Below are 20,896 nucleotides of genomic sequence, written 5' to 3'. Positions count from 1 at the left end.
CTGAACTGTTTGGCACCTCCGTTGAGACGGTGGTCGACAAATTCAAGGAGGCAAAGTCGCGCACAGCAGCGTTCAAGTCCTTCATACCACGAAGGCCCAGGTCTGAGCCCGAACAAACCAGGGGTCCTGGCCCGTCTTGGTCTGAGGGTCAGAGACGGGCACAGAGGGCTAGTGTCGCGACTCGCGTCCCACCTCCACCTGTGGGTGGGGGTAAGAAGTATCGTGGGTCGAGGGGAGGCAGCCCACGAAAGTGGTAGGTGCGCACGTTCTTCTTTGCCCACCTCTCTAAAATCCTGTACGGTAAGGGTTACGCGTTTTCGGACTTCGTTCCCTGTTTCAGAGATGGTTAGACCCCGATTTCCTGGGCTCCTCTCAACCAGTGTGTCTCGATCGACGCACTCAGGAGGCACTGCCCCCCTCGATATCAAGGGGTACTAAGAGGGTGTCGTCTGGCGAGCAGGATCCTCTCCGAGGAGTTGAATCCCTCGCTCCATGGGCTGTCCTCTTGGTGATGTTGAGCACTGCTCCCCTTTCAGGAAAGGGTCACCTGGAATGGGAACAGTATTCCTCCGCTGAGGAAAAATTGAGGTGCCTCTTTCATGAGAGGCTTGAGCTCGCTGTCTTCTGGAAAGACCTCGAACCAGCTGCATCAGTAGGATTGGGCCGTCCTCCGCCTCCCTGATGCGCTGGCGATGTGGCTAGCCTGCAGTATGCTACCCCTCTGATTATTAATCATGCTGATGGTTGGGGGCCCCCCCCCCATCTCGGTGAGATTTGGGTTTGGGCTCCCCCGGCTAGAATGAGCTCGTCTCGGGTTACTTATGTAACCATGGTTCCCTGAGGGGAACGAGACACTGCGTCCTCTAGTTTTTGTGCCATGCTGCGGACACAAGCTTCAGACGAAGAAGTGATGTGCGCTACCGGCGCCTATTTTGTACTAGTTGCGACGGTAGTGACGTCATGGCTGTCGCTGGCCAAACAAGATGGTGTTTTTTTCAATGTAGGCTTCAGACACGGGTCACGATGAGGCGTTCCCCATAGTGACCCCTAGAGGACGCAGTGTCTCGTTCCCCTCAGGGAACCATGATTACATAAGTAACCTGAGACGTTTTCTTGAAATAGATATTTGGTTTTATTCAAATCAAACATTATAACTGACCACTAACCAAGAGTGTTTGTGCCCATAAAATAACACTCATAAAGTTAAGGCGATAAATGTGTGTAATTATCTAAGTGCTAGAACAAGTACCTAAGAGTCAATGATTTAGAGTGCAAACATGCTTTTCATATGCAGTATGTGTAACAGTTATTAAAAAGTGCGAAAGGGTGCAATGAAAAGAAACCATATTAGTGGGTTATGGGATTTTCATACTGCTATTGGCTGCCAAACAGCACTTCCCAGCTGTGAATTCCCAATATCAAAGAATGGGAGTTAGTGCTTTGTCTGGTGAGGCTTCATCACAAAACAAACAGCGGTTTAATATGTCGAAAAACACAGCTCATCTCTACATCTCCTGCTGGAGAAGGGAGCTGCCCATCAGCACAGCTGTCAACAGCTGGGTGGGAGAATGATTTCATGGACTGTCTGCTGTTTCCCCTCTGGATATCAAAAGAAAGAGAGAAATAGCTTTTACTTTCAAAAAATTAGATGACTAGCACAAAAGATACAACAACAAGATTAATACATAATTCTGAATCTGTGTAAAATGTAAAGCGTGTTAAAAAAAACTTCACTGAAATGTCAATAATGCTATTACTAGTATGAACAATTGCTATTAAAAGACACCGATAGAGAAAGAAGCTTGGCACTTCTGAGGAGCTTGTTTCATAGCACAAATGACACAAATTATATACATTTTAGTTACATTTAAAGGTTTAAAAGTCAGATAAACTAACTATACAGACCTGAATGACAATACTGTGCAGTCAAATGTGTCATTCAAGTGTCTCTAGCTTGTAGATTTCAAACAAAAAAATATATTGTATTAGCTGTGAAAATTACATCATCTTCCTGGTCTGACACTTTAAAATAACACATCCAGGTGGTTTCACCTTAGAGGATACATTAACTAGACTAGACAACTGACTAGATTTGACTATTGAAACACAGTTAAATAAAGTCACATTAAAATATTTTTGCATTACAAGGTTACATTAATGAGCTTTTAAAAGATGACAGAAAATTACCCATTAGAGATATGTTACTGCTTTTTATAGTATTGCTGCCTTATTTCATTACTTTAGATGCAGCAGGTGACAAATCCATTAATGTTCATCACTCTACAAAACATTTTAACCATTCACACCTTTACAAAATAATGTCTAAAGACACTTAGAGCAGATTCTTAAAACACACAAGAATATATTAGTGGCAAGAAACTCTAAAATCTCTGACAACAGCTTGTGGGGCACAAAAGCACAGAACTTCACATGACTACAGAAAGGGATGTAGCAAGAATTCAGAAAAGCAACCACGTGAACAGCACAGCACTTTATGAAATCTGCCCTTTTTTATCATACCCACATGGCCGCAGCAGAGGCAAATCCCTTCCGCCCTCCCGTCACATCTCAGATAGATATACACTCTGAATCAGAGCAGCCACACATGAAGCAGTGATAAGATGCTTCCCGAGGATTTAGGTAAACTCTGAACCCTGTGTCAGTCCAGGAGTTCTCAGAATGTGTCCACGTGTCTTCCCACATCATTACACAAGTCAAAGCCTCCTAACCCCATTTTGCCAGCACGTAAACACAAGGCAAACATCACTCCTGACCTTTTCTTATACTTCACTGATTGCCGACCTGAAGCAAACAAGTCAATTCTTTCCATTTGAGCTCAACAACACTTCAAACTACACGTTTCTTTGACCTCATTCTTTTTCAGATTTTTATACCAACCGCTGCTTATCTTTCTGATGAAGTTATCCTGGCTTAAGTGATATGCTGTACAGGGGCAAAAAACACTAGAACTAAGAAAAAGAGCACGCACTCATCTCACATGGCTTCCTGTCAATGTCGTCCATCTTTTCCAGTGTAATCCGTGTTCACCTTTTCAGCCGCAGAGCCATAGATGCAGAGGGAACCATGCAGAGTGGGAGCCAAACAGACACAGAGGAGTACAACACAAGAGTCAGTGCCGTAACTTCCCCTCCCTCCAGTTCAAATTTGGGGGCTGGATTTGGTGGGAGCCGAGCGTGTCTCAGTGAGCATGCTCTGAAATGAAAGGCACACTTTTATACACACATGACAAGTGATTTCCAGTCCCTGGGTCCCTCCTCCTCTTTACATCCTCCCTCCCTTCTGCCTCCGAGCTGATCAGAACCCAGGAATGCGGCTCAGACCATAGTCCGGCCTCCATCAGAAGGAGAGGAGGGAAAGATCCCCCCACCCAATCAATAACACGTCCAGCTGCCCGAGGCAAACGCTGAAGTTTGCCGGCCACTTGCTTCTCTTTATTGCAGGCAGGTGGTTAAATGGCAAGAGGTCTGTACCACAAATGGGAGGGTCCCGGGCCAGGAATGCGGCTCAGACCATAGTCCGGCCTCCATCAGAAGGAGAGGAGGGAAAGATCCCCCCACCCAATCAATAACACTGCTGGGAGAACGGCACCTAACTAACCCCCTGACCCTTCATCTGCCCCGGGGCATCACAAAATGACTGGCTTTCCCAAACAAAGTGTCCACTGCTGGGAGAACGGCACCTAACTAACCCCCTGACCCTTCATCTGCCCCGGGGCATCACAAAATGACTGGCTTTCCCAAACAAAGTGCTTTTTCTACAAAGAATAGGAATGTGTGAGGTAAAAAGACACCTGAGCAAAAGTGTTTAATTGGTTAAGTAAGATGTGAAATACCTACTTGTGTTACTGCTCTTCTCAAGTTCTCACAAAACACAGGTGACCCCCCCCCCCCCCCCCCCCTCCTCCCTTAGTGAACTCCCTGTCCTCTATTGAAACTCAAACAGGTCTTAAATAATTTCTTTATATACTACCATTCAAAAGTTTCAGGGTCAGTAAGATTTTTTGTATGCTGAATATGCTGATTTGGTGCTCAGAAAAACATTTCCTATTATTATCAATGTTGAAAACAGTTGTGTTGCTAAATATTTTTGTTAAACTGTGATACATTTCATAAAAGGATTCTTTGGTAAATATAAAGTTCAAGATTTAATTTACAGCATTTATTTGAAATAGAAACCTTTTGTAACATTATGCATGGATTTACTGTGACTTTTGATTAATATTTAATGTATTCTCTAAATAAAATCACCACAACCTTTCGAATGATAGATTAATACTAATTTACCTTTTATATGATTTAATACAAAATAAAATAACATAATAAATGATATCATTTATGCTGCCATTTTTGTATAATGGCCACTAAACTGTATAATTGTCCTCTACACTGTGCTACTGTATTTTCACGTCTGCCTTGCAATCTGAAATCTCTTTTTTTACATGATAAAGTATAATTTCAACTCTAATCAATATTTCAGGTCCCTGCATTTATTTATTTGTTAAGTAGCCATGTAATAAATAGTATAATGTCATCAACAAAAAATAATTCTACAGTTTACCTTAAGTAACTGTGCAGCTGAAAAGGACTGAAATTGAGTATGTTTACTATTGTGTAATTATTCTATGTTAAGTTATGCTAACTATGTTAAGTTATTATAAAAACACAAACCACCACAAACAAAACAACTACAACACAAAACATGAACCCTAATAGAAAAATAACTAAACCGAGCAATTCAGATTGTCAAAAAACTGATTATGGATAATTGCCATATTTAAAATATATTTCTAGTATAACACAGATTTACAGTATGAAGTTTCATATACATATCCACCCAATGGAAGAAAGAGACCCCCCCCCACCCCCCCATGGTGTTTGTCAGTGTGTGCATGTCTGTTTTTACTCTTCTATCTGTGTGCGGCTGTCTGGATAACTCTGATAAGCGCCTTGTCTCAGTGTACATGCTGCTGTATTTGCCATTTCACTGACCAACCGGATGAGACTTTTTTGCTTGCCGAATGTAGCAAAACAAACCACTGCTGTAGTCATGCATACATGCATACTTATCACAGACTGCTCTATCTATCGCAGACAAAACACATGCACGACCCATGGAACATTGCTCATATTCTCCAGCCCACCCTCAAAAACACACGCTGAGCTGATAAGCCTGAAGAGCAAATAGACTCATTCTAGAAAACGTGATTTAGCTGGAACAAGCTTCTATGCAGAGAAAATTACAAAATAAATCAAGTTTTTTATTATTATTATTATTAATCAAAACAAAAATACAGGTTGATCATTTATCTTTTAAAATCTAAATTTTTTAAATCAGGTAGTACATTTTATGTTATCCATATCAGAAAAGGGAGCATGGGGTGTTTCTGCAATGCTCTGGCGATTGTCTCTCCTACCCTAATTTCTCAGAGAATCTGTCTGCATTCAAACCAGGTTGTACAATGAGGACATTAGTCCTTTGAGACATTCTCTCAGCATCCCTCTAGCTCTCTCCTCTTTCACACACTCTCACTTTCTCTTCCCCCACACACCCTGTCTTTCCCTGATTGCCACCCTACAATGAGAACCCTACCTCGTTCTCTTCATTCCTCTTCCCTCTTAATACCTGTCCATCATACCATGTCCCTGTAGGCACCAAACAAATACCAAGTTAATGTCTTACCTCAAATAGTGTCTACTCATTTTTTTTTTAAAACATCGGAGTATCGCTACCTAGAACAGGGGTTTTCAGAATGGGGTCCAAGGACCCAGGTGGCAACAAACTGATCTGTGGGTGGAAAAAATTAAAAAGTGTGTGTTGCAATGTACATAATTTCAAGTAAAGTTTCTCCTCACAACTTTAACCCTTTATTTTAACCCTAGTATTTCAATATTTTCTTTAAAGCTGCTTTGGATTTATTGTAAAATTTGCTATACAAATAAATCTGAATTGAATTAAAAATAATTATTTTTTTAACTTTAGTACAAAGATAAATGCCAATTATTTCATTTTTTATTTTTAACCATCACATTGTCTTTATAATATCATATTTGCTGTTTCTCACACAGTATGAGTCTTAAAATACACAGCAACCTTTATAATTTAGAAAGAATCTGGAGGATTCCAGAAAGGGCATCTTAAATGGTTTATTCAGTTTAAGACAAGTTCATTATAAAACTGAATTAATTAGGTAATATGATTTCAAAGGTGTTTACACAAAACCTCCAATGTTTTCCATAAACAAATTGCCAGATTAGTTTGGCGGGTGTGACTAAAAAAGAGAAAATTAAATCGGGGAGGACTGCTCCAGATGATGGCAGATCGGTCCATAAGGTCAAAGGTTATGGGGGGAAAAAAAGGAGGTAAAAAGAGCACTCGTGCTGAGGTGAAGGTGGTTGTCTGACTGGGTAAGAACAAAACGGTGCAGGGAAGTGCAGAAGTGGGGGAGGAAGACTGTCATTACAGTGACCACAATAAAAGGTTTAAGTCTGTGACCCTTCAAGGCCAAAATAATGCCAATTAAGCTTTAAGAGAACCTACCGTGGATTCAGCCAGTGGCTCTTAGCCCTGGCCCTATTTGTCAGCTTTAATCACCACTTCAGTCAGACAAACAGCTCACATTGTCCGTACATAAAAACTATATCAAGAACAAAGGTGGTACATTTACTGCCTTTCTTGGGTCACGCCTTTCCATAACACAGCAGCATTGACAGGCAAGCCACTACACTGACCCGATGACTTTACGAAGTGAAAACAAACAAGAAGAATGTGGCTTAACTCTGCAATGCGTCCCATTGATGCTGAATAGCATGTGGTTATCTGTGCTTCATCTGCAAATAAAAAAAGAAAGGACACATTTAAAACAGCTAATAAATCTCAACAAACAATGCATAGACTATTTTAATTCATCATGGTAAATAAGTCAGACCCTAATCTCTCCCAGTTGTGTGCATTAATAAAGCTACTAACCTCATGCAAACAGCAGCAGCTACGGTGCAGGTCATTTGTTCTACAAGCAAATAAATTATATTTATCACACTTTAAGTATTTGCATATTCTTTCTGATACAAAAATATAATGAATCAGAAAGAATTAGAGACAGCAGATGGCAGATGGCCCCTTTGCTATATGAAAACTTAAGATATTTTATATTATTTTTAATTATGCATGATAAAATATTTAGAATTACTTAAAATTAATTATTATGGTAAGTTATCTGTGCAAACCATAGACTGAAGAAAAAAAACTCTGAAAAGAAAATACTCTGAAACTGCACATTTTCATTACTGCTTTCTTCTTAATAAACTAGAAACACCTGCACAACCCCACAATGGACCTTTTGTGTGCATGTTAAGAGTCTAAAAACTGGCCTTGAACTAAATGAGCTTAACAAGCAAAAAGTGGAAAATTCACAGGTCTTGTTGCTGCATGAAGCAATGGCGCGGCTACAGTACTTGCATTGCACCGTATGAAGCTCTATTGCCTCCTACAGGAAATAAATAGTTCCTGAGGACTTGATTTCAGTCAGCTAGATTAGCCCTGTAGTATGCTGCAATTTGCAGCTCTTTTAATTCCCTATGATATTTAGACATTTTGAAAAAGTTTTTTTGATATCTGAAATGAAAACAAAGAACACTTTTTATAGCCTATATAATAGGCTCTCATATAATAGATGTGTGAATGAAACAGAAATACATTTTCCTTTTCTTGTCTTTAAAATTCAAGTTAATGTCCTTCTCCTTAAGAACATTTTGTTTGTTTGTTTGTTTGTTGATATATTGTGTATCTATATATATATATATATATATATATATGAGTGATTCTATAATTGCAGGTACATTTGGTGTCCGAAGTCATTATTTTTTTTCTGCTTTTTTCAAATGGTTATATTTTATTATTTTAATACTGTGTTACTAATTCTTATGAATTACATGATGTTACAATCCATAATATAATCTTTTTTGCAAAAAGTGTATTAAATAGCTGAAAATCATGATTTATTGTTGCTCGAATTAGTCAGTGCAATTTTTCCATCATGTATCATTGTGTAATCAATTTTATTATATACTTTTTTTTGTAATATTTCATTCATTTTATTTATAAAAGCCCTAAAGAGTCATTTCACTAATTCTACAACATTATTAACAAAAAAAAACTTTTTTCTTATAAAAATTTGTGTCCATAAATCTAGCGTCAACTCTGCTACTGTACCATATTTTGCCTTTAAATGAGTGGAATTATTTCCCACAACTATGTAAGATACAGGAAATGATGTCACTTTCCCTCACTGTTAAGATCTAAAGCACTGAAAAGTCTATGTGCTCTCTCTAAGAAAATATTTTAATCTAAAAATTCTTACACCAAGAGTTCTTTTATAAAGTGTCAAATCCGTTACCACAATATCAAAAGGAAAACAGATTTTTTTTCATTGATCACACTGTATTATTTAAAAGTCTTTTAATCATGATTTAATTAGTGCCATGTGCTCTTAGCATTGGAGTTTTTGGCAAAAAATTAAGAAAACTGTCAATTATGTTACTGTCAAACTGTGTTACCAAGGTAGAGTAACAATGCTGACAATGCGGTAACAGAATTGACATTCCATCAGACAATTCTGTCAATTCTGTCACTTTACAATTCTGTTACTTAAAGGGTCAACTCTGTTTATGAAGGGTTTTCACAAAAAACAATAAATTTATTGTTTAAAATCCTAATAAACATTATTGCACCCTTTAATATTTTTTGCATAAATTATTGCAATTAGGGGGTATTTCTCAGCTCTTTTTTTGATGATATATCTCTGCTGTATTTTTTGGGGCCACTGTCCATGCTAGAGATGAGTAGGCCTACTAAACAAAGAAATCACTCAGCTAGCTATCATATGAGGCTCCAGTCAGTCAGCCGCTGAACTGAGCTGGTACACTACATCTGTCACTCGTTCGAATCATTTCCGCAAATCGGTTCTTTCAAACATTTTGTTCCAAAGAACCAGTTCATAAAAAGAAGTCTTACGCCATGACTCAATTGCGTCATCGTGTGGCTCTAGACGTCCAGGTGTGGAATATTTGCTAATAACTTATAACTCAATTTCATTCCAATAATTTAATGTTTTAATTAGGCTTTAGTAATAAGGGTTATTGATAATTTTGTGACCATTCATCATTTATAAAAACAGTAATTTAGGACATAAATGCAGCTTGTAATTCCATTAAACAATGTGTTGAATACAATACAAATTATGCGTTCAAGCGATTCAACTCATAAGAACCATTCATTCACGGATCTCTACAGGATATCATTCCTGAAAGTTCTAATAAACAAGTCACTTATAATTTCAAACAAGAATGGCACCTGTTCAAAAGCAGATGCATATTGAGTGCACGCTGAAAAACATACTGACTTTTCCAAGTATATATTATTAGTCGAAGAATTTGACAAAAATAAGCAGTTGTCATTTTAAATGATGGAACATGCTTGAAATACTAATTTTTAATAGTAAGCAAGTGATATTAAATTATCTCTGATTGTAGATATACTGCTAAATGCGGAGAGATTTTGTAATTCATCTAGTCAAACTACAGTACATTAAGGCTTCATTCAATAATTATGCTGTGTATTCACATATGAAACTCAATCGATAGTTTAAAAAAATATTTTTATGATGCTATGCTATTTTGAGATGCTATGGCATATGCCCAGACACTGGTCACACTACTTTAAGATGACAAATTATGAAGTCTGATATCTCCGTCTCCTCAGAAAGTTGTTGTCCAAACCAGTCACCGTTTCGGTCTGGACCAAGTCCTGCTCCATACTGAATATCAAATATACCGACTGTCTGTTTATTTTATTATGATATTATTTTAATAATTACACACTTCAGCTTTAAAGTAAAGATATTACAAATGCATTTGATATTCATTCAGCTATGCTAAAACAAATAATACACTTTTTATGCATTCAAGTTACATTTGCAAGAGAAATGATTAAGACATGAATGCCTCTAAGCTCTTTAACATCTCATTGCAAAATTGTCGGTATTTGCATGGCAGGAAGTGATCTTTAATCTTTACGATAAGTGCTGCATTATGCCACTGTGCATTTTGACCTGTTAAAAGTGAAAGGCAATGCCCTGAGAAAGCCTTTTTAAAGGCTCAGTAAACACTACCACAAATGTTCATTATTCAGTGCATCTCCTCTGTCCACCTGCAAGCAAACACTCTGCCACATCCCTTATATTATTTGCATAACTTAAATCTGGATGTGACAGATTAGATCTGTTTAAAAATATTCTCGGTTGTGTGCTTCCAGTGGAGGTAACATTTCAGTCTCTTGTGAACAGACCCTGCAGATAAGGTCATTCTTGCTGTAGAGTCTCTCTCCAGCTGAAGCTGTGGTTGGGCCCGTGAGTTAAAGGAAGAATTGGTGGGTCCACTAGCTGCCAGAACCCTGAGTCCCCCTGCTCCTCACAGGCACACAGACCCAGGTATGGAATCTGGACGGAAAGATTGGCTCCCATAAAGCATCATGCTTAAAGATCAAATGTTTACAGTAAAATGGATGAAACTAACCTTTCTGACTACTTGCACAAAATCTTTGGGATTCTGAGGAGAAAGGCCCTGGATCTGGCGAGTGCAGGCCTCCAAAGTGGAAGCATGTCCCACAAACAGAATATTTTTTCCTGATGTAAAAACAGGAGGGTATTAGTAAAGATCTGTGAGGGTCAAGTACTAAAAGCAGTATTTTTAAATCACTCACCCTTATTTTTGCAGTACGCCAAAATGTCTTTGGTCACCTGGTGGCTGCGACTAATGTACGTGTCATACGCCTCCGAGACAGTTAGTTTGCTAATCGGGATGTGAGGTCTGCGGAAAGGCAACTGTCGATCAGGACAGAATTTGAAATGTAAATAGCTCCTACAGTGTATACGATTCCTCCATTTGTTACCTGTATGTTGTGTCTACATTAAGGTTGGCCGCAGCAAGATCTGTGGGGGGTATCCAAGCAGGCAAAGATGTTCCTGTCACCCATTTAGTCCACTCAAAAAGCCCAGGCTCCACTCGAATGCTTATTCTGCCATCTTGCTGCATTCCTAGAAAATGTGCGCATGGCATTGGGTTCACAGAGCATTTTAATGTAAAGTAGACTAATAAAGTGAAAATGTCAATAAAGATGTAGCAAAACAGCCATTTCTGAAGCAGCATGGAACTTTCTGGAATATTCAAGTCTAATACAAGCTTCATTTCAGCATTCTCTAAAATCTACTGGTGTTAAAATAATCTACTGGTGGATAGAAAAAAGTAAAAGTGTAACTTAAGCCATACTAAGTGTACTTTCTTCTTTCAGACGAATACAATCGGAGTTATATAAAAAAATGTCCTGACTCTTACAAGCTTTATAATGGCAGTGAATGGTGGTCGAGATTTTGAAGCAAAATATAGTGCATCCATCCGTCTTAAAAAGTACTCCACACGGCTCCAGGGGGTTAAATTTACATTACATTTTAACATTTTATTATTGCCAATGTTATTATGAAAACAGTTTTTTTTGTGGAAACCATGATAAATTTTTTCAGAAATCTTTGACAGTATTTTTTTGTAAAATTATACAGGTATTTAATTGATTTTCTTTTAATCAATTTAATGCATCCTTGCTGTCTAAAAGTATTGTTTCTTTTTTTCATGCTGACTGAACAATTGTGTATTTATAATATTTTATACTTTTCACAATATAAATTGGGTATTTATAATCTATAAATAATGTATTAATTTATAATAATTTATAAATGATAATATATAATAATATATTAATAATAATAATTTATAATATATGTTATATAGCTACCTTTTATATTTTAAGTCTCTTGCAAGGTGATTGTCATATTTTGGGCACCATGGCAACTAAAAGATTTAAAAGCCCTGGTCTAAAAGACATTTACATGCTCCTATTGGAATTTTCCTGTAGACATGTAGACCACTGCTGCCAACAGATTCCTGACTTCAGTACGTACCTCTGAGGATTTCATGAGCTGTCTGGACACATCGGAGACTGGGTGAGCAGTACACAAAATCAATAGTGGTATTATTTTCCAGCATAGCCTCACCTGGAAACCAGACGGATGACATAAAAAGAGCATGAGGGACAATTCACTTGGTGAATTCATGTGAACATCATAATACACTCTTAAAAATAAAGGTGCTTCAAAAGGTTCTTCAAGCGATGCCATAGAAGAACCATTTTTAGTTCCACAAAGAACCATTTAGTCAAAGGTTCTTTAAAGAACCATCTCTTTCTAACCTTTTTATAATCTGAAGAACCTTCTTTCGCCACAAAGAACCTTTTGTCAAACAGAAAGGTTCTTCAGATGTTAAAGGTTCTTTATGGAACCATTTAGACAAAAAGGTTATTCTATGGCATCGTGAAGCACCTTTATTTTTAAGAGTGTACTGAGCAGACATACCCACTATCTTAGCCTGTGTAGCTCCAACCACTGTGATAGGAGTGTCCATTTCATAGTCCCTGTGTGCTCCACCCCAGGCAGGTAGTGCAGCAGGCATATTCAGGTTACTCCTCACGTACCTGCCTACAGGAAGACAAACTGAGCTTGCAAACTAACTATCGTGTGAGCGAGGCACCATGACCCGTCTGTTCAGATTACCTTTAGAGTCAGTGCACTGTGAGAGCCAGTGTTTCCCAAACACAACATCCATTCTTTCTCCATGCCGACATACAAACAGGGTCCTTTTAGGGGTCCGAGAAAGAATGTTGGAGCGGAGCACCTATCATCAACAGCACAAAATAAATCACTCAAATCATTAGTATCTGCACAAATCCAAATTTATTTCTAACTAACTCAAACTCAACAATGAAAAATGTTGGAAATGTTACTTTCATTGCTGTAATGTATAGTAATAGGCACCTGCATAGGTTGGCAAATAACACTCAAGATGGCAGACTCTCCCAGCTTTGAGTTTTCAAAGCATCGAATGTTAAGCAGCCCATCCAGTGATTTGCTCTCCTTGCAACCCTTTTCCGAAGGGGAAGTACAAAAGAAGGAGTGTGACCTGTTTAAGGAGCGTAGATATAAATGCACTGCAAAACTTAACATTTTCTTAACATTTAAGATATTTATCATTCATTCAGACTGTGAGAATGAGATTACAATGATAAAGGAAAGATTTTTAGTGATTTTTAGGTGTTAGCCACAATGCCAGGACACTGTTCTAAATGTTTTTTTTATGTTTTAGGTATTTACTTTTAATTTTGGAGTTTTAATTTGAAGTTTGTTTAAATGCTTAAAGGGATAGTTCACCCCTGGTCTCCAAACAACATTGGATCCCATTCAATTTCACTGTATGGACAAACACACCAAAATATTTTTCACATTATTATTATTTTGTGTGTGTTTTCCACGGACGAAAAAAGGTCATAAAGTGTATGAATGACAATATAACAGGCAAAAAAACAGTATGTTAAAAAAAAATTGTGTCTGAATTGATAGTATTCAGAGAACAGTAGGCGAAAAGTTCCTGGATGACCGAATAGTTCTGGCAAAATTCTGAAGTGTGCATCCAGTGGACACTTTACTATCCCATGAGGCCACAGGATAGGATTTGTGAATGACAGTAAAGCGATGCAACTGAGGCTTATAGATCACATGACAGTGGCGATGCCAAATGTAGTAGATCCAAATTAAATTCATACTAAACATTAATTATTCAAAATAAGTACTACTCAGAGAGTAGATTTCAGATATAGCCGATGAGTACATTTTAGGTGAACTTTCCCTTGAACCCTAAGTAGGTGCAAGCAATACTGACAAGTCTCGCTGATGCTGAGAACTGATCAAACTTACAGCACATCATTTGGAGAACTTACCCATGGAAGACCCATGTGTCAGACTCATCAGCAGGGCTCACATAGTTCTCAGGCAGCAGTCCAGAGATGCCTGTACCCAGAGACGTGCCATACACCCAGCCCTCACTAGTGCTCACTTGCTCCACTGTAGATGAGAAGATAAAGTCTCCTGGTACCAGTTCCAGCTCATCGTCATTCTGAGGAGTGTAGGGGTACATCACTCGCAAAGTCTGACAAATGAAACAGAGGTAGGTCTGCATTAAAGTGCATTTATGTGAACTAGCAAATCATTTCAACTGAAAAAAAAATTAGTCAAACTAGGTTTTAAACAAATAATGCTTAATATGGGCCTCACCTCATGATTTGCAAATTGTATGTCTCGTGAGAAGAGGGCAGAAAGCCAATCACAACCCAGCTTGACCTCAATCCCTCTTGCCAACTTTTCCAAGGAAGAATAATGATTGGTTGGGAAGTGATAGGCTAGAGTCAAATGAAGCTGCTTTTTATGGGGTTCCAAGTGAACATCTATGAAATAATAGAGTTATGAGCATTTTTCTGAATTTATTTTCTATTCAAATACACAGCATTCTGATCAATGAATCAGAATCAGTTCATTTCATTTGAACAGGATTTAAACAGATAAAACATCCGGAATGTTTAATTTACAGTTTATCTTTGAAACACAAAAATGTAAAGTGACAGTTCACTCAAAAAAAAATAATTCTGTCACCATTTACTCAACGTCATTGTCTTTCGTTTTTCAGTAAATCAAAAAAAGAAAAAGTGAACATATTTGCTGCTCTTATCCATACATTGAAAGCAGAGGGTTCTGGTTTTGGCCTAATGGTTAGCAAGTCAGACTTGTAACCCAAAGGTTGTGGGTTCGAGTCTCGTACCGGCAGGGATTGTAGGTGGGGGGAGTGAATGTACAGCGCTCTCTCCCACCTTCAATACCACGACTGAGGTGCCCTTGAGCAAGGCAACCCCAACTGCTCCCCGGGCGCCGCTGCAAAAACAGCTTGGACATTCTGCTTAATTTCTTAATTTATGTTCCAAGAAAGAACGTCAGTCATACGGGTTTGGAATGACATGAGGATGAGTAATGGAGCTGATTAGAAAAAAAACGTGAGCACTATGCAGGCACCATCTGTCACAAATGCTCTGATCACGCCTCCCCACCAGCTTTAGCAGCAGCCTCCACCGCAAAGTCAGCCGCAAACTTCTTCAGCGACTCAGCCACCTGCTCCTCCACAAAGAGGCCTATGAAGTTGGTGGAGGTGTAGAGCTCCAGGGGCAGAGGGCTGGGGAAGATTCCTCTCCACTGATTTACTGTAGACTGCAGAGCTTCACACAGAGCCACTAGTTTATTGTCTGGACACTACAAATACATAAAATAAAGAAATGTAATTCAGCAACATGAGAATAAGACATCAAGTTAAAAACAGAAATTGTGACTCACCATAAAGAACTGGCAGAGTGTGATGTGTGGGAATATGTTGTGAGCTTTGTTTTTTCCACAAGTCAAGCGAGACTGCTGCCAGAAATGAGAAAGCTGGTTTTGTAAAGGCCCACTGGGGCGCAGATACAGCACATACTCTCTCGGTAAAGGGTCATTCAGGAAAGGGTCATCCAAATGAGAGAAAAGCCTATATAGACACATGCACATGATCATGAACACTACAGCCCAGCTAAACCAGAAAATAGAGCCTGTGTAATTTTAAATGTTAACAAGAAATTCTGATTGTTTTATGTATAGAACATCTGGATTGCCTCAAATGAACCACTAGAGGGTGGTACTATTCATCAAGAAGAGTCAATTCAAGCAGGGTTTAGGAAAGCTTACCAGTCACATGCAAGCTGAACACTTCTGCCTCCAGTTGATGCCAGAGCTTTCAATCTGTAAAGAGAACATATTTTAGAATTGCCAGCAGCTACAAGTGAGGATCATTCATTCTGCATCCAAAATCAAAAAATGATATAAGAATATAGATAGAACATTAAAAAAAGGCTGTAAAAAATTGGACTTTACTTTGGTGCCTTGCCTTTATTTAAAATGTATTATTTTACACAGGGACTTTTATTTTCATGCCATTAGTGTAGCATTGCTGAAACAATACAGGGGATTTCTAGCTTCCAGCATGCTTTGGAAGAAGATTTAAGAAATTATTTATTGCATTTAATTATATTTAATTATTGAGTGCTTTTTTGGCCCACTTAGGTGGGAATGAATACATATAAATATATAATTTCATAATTCTATTGTTTTTGAAATATGGTTAAAGTGCACTGTCCAATGTACTGACAATCAGTGTACTTTGGTATGTCATTCAAACACATCAAAATAAGTGTGTACTTCTTTAAACTCATTAAAACTTTTAATTTTACATTACTAGAATGTGCACTTTTTTAAAGTGCACATACGTGCATTAATGTATTCTCTTTAAGTACACTTAAGATGCCTTGTATTTCATTAATATTACATTACCTGCCAGTACAGTTTTTAAAAAATATACTTTTACGTACACTACAAGTGCACATTCAATACAATTAAGCACACTTCTTTTTCACAAGGGTGTTTATCTTGAGAACATATAATAAATAAATAAATAAATATGGTTACCATAAATTATCTTGAGTTAACTATAATGCACTGTAGATACAGTAGCTAGCTAGTAATTTACTTCAGATTCAGTTCAGCTTGGTTTCTTCTACTCAAGGTATTCCAGTCAAGTTTTTATGGTTAAATTTAATGTTAAGAAAATGCTTTTCCACTGTATGGAACACCACTGCACGCATTTTAAGTTCATTAAGCATGTTGTGCTACGCAGGCCTGAGCGAGCATATGATGACAACATGTTTGAATTCTATGAGTGGTCGCATAAGAGCCAAGGTGCACTAATATTGTCTGATGGACTGTGTGTCATTTTTTTATCGAATAGACTATGCGCTCACACTATGACTCCATGTTGTGAAGTCTGTGGAAAACGTGTGTAAAATGAGATGAGATGATATTTTTATGATTTCTAACATGTGAGCCAGAGAAGAAGCTGCGTGAGAGAGGTGATCTTCACACTTCTCTCGCACATCAGTGTCTCATACACACTGCGGTTGCTTCTTGAAGTGAGAATACTGCTTTAAAAAGCATAAAGATTTTTAGAATTAACTCTAAATAGAAAATTATTCAGTATTTAATGCAGAGTGGGTCATATTTTCTTTGATCTTGCATAGTTTTGTTAATGGTTTTTGAAGATAAACATAGGGCTGGGCGATTTAGCTAAAAAATGTATCAACGATATGTTTCATATGTTAACCACTGTATTTTTAAATTGACCCAATTTATTGAGACAAACAACAAATCATTTTTGTTTTAACAGTCAAACATACAATAAATATTAAACAAATATCTAATTTCTAATGTTTTATATGCAGATTAAATATAGGTCTTAAGGAAACTTTTGGCTTGTCTCCCGAGGCCACAGGAGGGCGCAATGAGCAAAATAATGCAGCACGTAATGTCAACGCAAGGAAATAACTGTCTATAAAAAAACGTGCATTACGTCTAAATTAACTAATCTAAATCAAATATAATTTTGTAAATTGCATAAACAATTATGAACAAAACAGCATCATGTATTTATGCATTGCTTATCATCTTAATTTTAAAAGTTAATAAATCTATGCACTAAAATATAGTTAGTTGGACTTTTCAAATTTGTACATAAAACACAAATTACTGGAGTAGGCCAACATTTTACGAGAAAATACCATTTCAGTCTTTGTACTTCAAAATTGTATCTTTAATTCAATATGTTACTTGCCATTTCTTTGTAATTATGTGTGAAATTTACTAGCAATTTCTGAATGAAAAATTACCGGATTTTTTTTTTTTTAATATTACAGTAACAAATCTGTGACCCATTTCTGGGTCATGACCTACCAGTTAGGCTACACAGTGACTCCAGAACAAGGGCTCTTTTTTTATTTTCTCCCTGTTTAAATACTGCAATGGACTTAATAAACCAGGATGTTTCATGAGGCAGACATTTAAGTTGACATTTTTACTTTTAAACAATATTTCAATATGCATAATTGCAATATTTTTCTTTAAAAAATTTAAATCAAGATTAAAAAAAAGATTAACCGCCCACACACACCACGCTCGCAACCTGTCATGTCTTTAGATATGGCAGACATTTAAATTGACATTTTTACTTTTAAACAATATTGCAATATTCATATAAAAAAACATTTTGTGCTATAATAAATGTTTTGTTCTCATCTAAAATACATGCTCCTCATTTAACAGCCTTATGAATAATAAGATAATATTTGTAACCTGTAAGACGTTCAGTTATGAAAATTTTAAGTATGATAAAGAATACCCTAGTTTGCCATTTCCAGAAAGCCTGGAACTTGATATAATTAGAAGAAAAGCTGACCAATTGAACAGCATTTGTGTGACCAAATGCCTGTCCCATTGAACCTTGTGAAATGGTTTCTGTTCTGAAAGCTCAACCAAATTAGACAATGAATGTGGTTACATGGGATTGTAGCGTGTATTAGTGTTTCAGACTGTGTGAACAGGTCATCATAAGACCTCACATAGCTTCTTTTTAACTATTACCACTGAAGCGAAACCTCAGGGTATACCAGGACTTCCCCTGAGCTCTGCTCTGCATCTACTTCAAACAGGAAATAGTTCACCAAAGGCCACGGCCAGTCTGTATGTTTGTTTGCTGTAAACCTGATCTCTTAGAATAAAGAATTGAGTTAACAACATTGTAGAAAGCAGAAGCAAGAATAGGGTTCACCAGATATGATAGACAGCATAGCAAGAAAGGCAAATGAGAGTTAAAAACTGTGAGTTACTTCCCTGTGATGGCTAAAAAAATATTTTTTTCTGAAACAAAGCACAGCCCAGCAAACAAATTTAGTTTTTGTTTCAAAGTACAGTAGGTCTCTCCAAAGTCTAAGGAAATAAAACAAAAATGTGTGATATGTTTTTGCAATATTATTTGTCAATTGGAAATATTTATTAGATTTTATTATTATTTATTACAGCTTTGAGTATGAGAAAGGCGCATTGCGAATAAAATGTATTATTATCAGTTACTGAGGATTAATTAAAAGCAGTCAACATGTGGCATCTGAACATAAATAAATGACCAGATATTAAAAAATATATGGTCTAACAAAGAGATTATGAAAATACAATCAAACATTTAAATTTATAATATTGCTGATCGCTCGACAACATGCAAATTATTAACATGACATATGATGAATGGGATTTTTTTTAATAACGTAATATAGCATAATACTTTTAACATAATATAGAAGTGTGCGTTACCATCCACAAGAATGAGCACTGGCCTGAATACTGTATTCATATTAGCTACATTTTCAGGTGAATTTGTGCCAAAATATCAGAGTTTGACTGGGATCATGGACATTCACAACAAATAAAAAGACACGAAAAGCACTCTGTCCTCCTTAGTTTTTGATGTTATTGTTGTTGTTATTTTAAATATATAATATAATATAATAATGATAAGACTGGCATGGTTAAATGCATTTTATTTTTGCATTTAACATGTTTTATCAGAACAGATATGCACTTTTTAATAGTAAAAGCAGCCCAGATCAAGTCATCTGCTACTACTGTATCAGAACAACTTCATTTCTATCTCATTAAATGGAAAAAGCTCTTGAAAACATGAATATTTAACATGCATACCAAGCGTGATAGTGAAAATGTAATGCTTGAAGTAATATTTTCCTTTCAACAAAAGCAAATATGCATTTTAAATCAAGATATAAAAAAAAAAAAAAACGGAATAACCACCCACACATGCCACACTCACAACCTGTCACGTCTTAGATGCATTTTTATGTCTTACAAGCTATTTCCAGTTCACCCTGTATTACTCATGTACAATTTGATAAAGGTGCAGTGGGGTGATTCTTTACAAATTCTGGTGAAATATACTATAATGAATCAAATATGACTGTACATGGAAAGCTGTGATCAGCAAGCCTTCCACCTATATTTGGCTCAATGAATTTGCACGTCTACATCCACAAGTGTATTGAGCTAAAATGTAGTTGATGTAAAATGGAGAAGAGGGGAAAATTTAGTTTTTATATTTGTAAAAGCATTTCATAATAATTATCAATAATTTGACCATTTAGCACTACTGCTTCTCTGCCACAGCTCACTAACAACAGCAACATCGTTTGTGTTGTATTTGTTATATATGACATATAAATGATCTAAAGGAGATAATATTTTGTGGATATTCATACCGTGACTTGCAACAGCAACCAACAGCCTGCAAACAAGATTAACATTACAGGTTAAGTTTTTCTGTCATAACACAATTAAAATTATTCTATTTTATTCCGTTCTCTTTTTTTGCCCTTATTTAATTATGCATATAACCGTTTTCTATAAATCACTCCAGATAATCTCCACAAAGTGTCTTTTCATAATCGTCCAGCTGACCAAACAGGCATGAACACACCTTTAACTCGGCTCTTTGGGGAAATCCCACAGCTCAGACCTCTGCATCCCTTAGTTTCCTGTTTGCAGACTTTCCGTTTAGCCTGATTCTTTGCCACGACACTCAAGAGAGTCATTGCAATCCAAAACAACACTTTCAAAAACTAGTTTTACAGACAGATGTTCCAATGTCTACAGTGTATCTTAAAAGATTGACTGCTGCCGTAGGTCTGTTGCACTCAACTCATGGAAGTAGATTAAGGTTGTTAAAATGATAAAGGACACCTAAACAGTAACATATTTAAAAAGATTTTATTAAAGAAATTAATACTTTTATTTAGCAAGGATGCATTAAATTAATCAAAAGTGAGAGTAAAGACATTTATAATGTTTTAAAAGATTTATATTTCAAATAAATGCTGTTATTCTGAGCTTTCTATTCATCAAAGAATCCTGTAAAAAAAGTATCACAGTTTCCAAAAAAATGTCACAGCATATCAGACAAATCAGAATATTCGA

The 20,896-nt window shown here is 36.8% G+C and overlaps 1 protein-coding gene and 1 long non-coding RNA gene across 4 annotated transcripts in view; both read right to left on the bottom strand.

The window, feature by feature from the left end:
• Nucleotides 1-1,113: 1,113 nt before the first annotated feature.
• LOC107601710 (uncharacterized) lies at nt 1,114-7,028 on the bottom strand. Of its 3 annotated transcripts, XR_001610968.1 has the most exons (5): nt 6,988-7,028; nt 6,797-6,848; nt 5,701-5,805; nt 2,990-3,213; nt 1,114-1,599 (listed from the first exon to the last, which is right to left on the bottom strand). It is a non-coding gene; the product is annotated as an uncharacterized lncRNA (long non-coding RNA). The 3 variants fall into 3 exon arrangements; XR_001610969.1 differs by lacking the exon at nt 2,990-3,213; XR_001610970.1 differs by lacking the exons at nt 2,990-3,213; nt 5,701-5,805 and adding an exon at nt 5,611-5,663.
• A 2,962-nt stretch (nt 7,029-9,990) lies between these two features.
• Nucleotides 9,991-20,896, bottom strand: part of LOC107601707 (ubiquitin-associated and SH3 domain-containing protein B-like) — a 19,256-nt gene continuing 8,350 nt past the window's right edge. Inside the window, exons 2-14 of the mRNA XM_016293965.1 lie at nt 15,719-15,772; nt 15,335-15,521; nt 15,055-15,253; nt 14,231-14,400; nt 13,897-14,105; nt 12,938-13,082; nt 12,677-12,797; nt 12,479-12,601; nt 12,029-12,121; nt 10,966-11,110; nt 10,777-10,883; nt 10,590-10,699; nt 9,991-10,513 (exon numbers count right to left, since the gene is read on the bottom strand). Of these exons, the coding sequence (XP_016149451.1) occupies nt 10,376-10,513; nt 10,590-10,699; nt 10,777-10,883; nt 10,966-11,110; nt 12,029-12,121; nt 12,479-12,601; nt 12,677-12,797; nt 12,938-13,082; nt 13,897-14,105; nt 14,231-14,400; nt 15,055-15,253; nt 15,335-15,521; nt 15,719-15,772 (1,801 nt within the window). The 3' untranslated portion in view covers nt 9,991-10,375. The remainder of the gene's footprint in view (nt 10,514-10,589; nt 10,700-10,776; nt 10,884-10,965; nt 11,111-12,028; nt 12,122-12,478; nt 12,602-12,676; nt 12,798-12,937; nt 13,083-13,896; nt 14,106-14,230; nt 14,401-15,054; nt 15,254-15,334; nt 15,522-15,718; nt 15,773-20,896) is intronic.

This window comes from Sinocyclocheilus grahami, unplaced genomic scaffold (assembly GCF_001515645.1).
Source record: "Sinocyclocheilus grahami isolate Dianchi unplaced genomic scaffold, SAMN03320097.WGS_v1.1 scaffold311.1, whole genome shotgun sequence".
Taxonomy (NCBI): domain Eukaryota; kingdom Metazoa; phylum Chordata; class Actinopteri; order Cypriniformes; family Cyprinidae; genus Sinocyclocheilus; species Sinocyclocheilus grahami.
The sequence above is the reverse complement of the archived record's forward strand: the minus strand, read 5'-3'. Positions and strand labels throughout refer to the sequence as shown.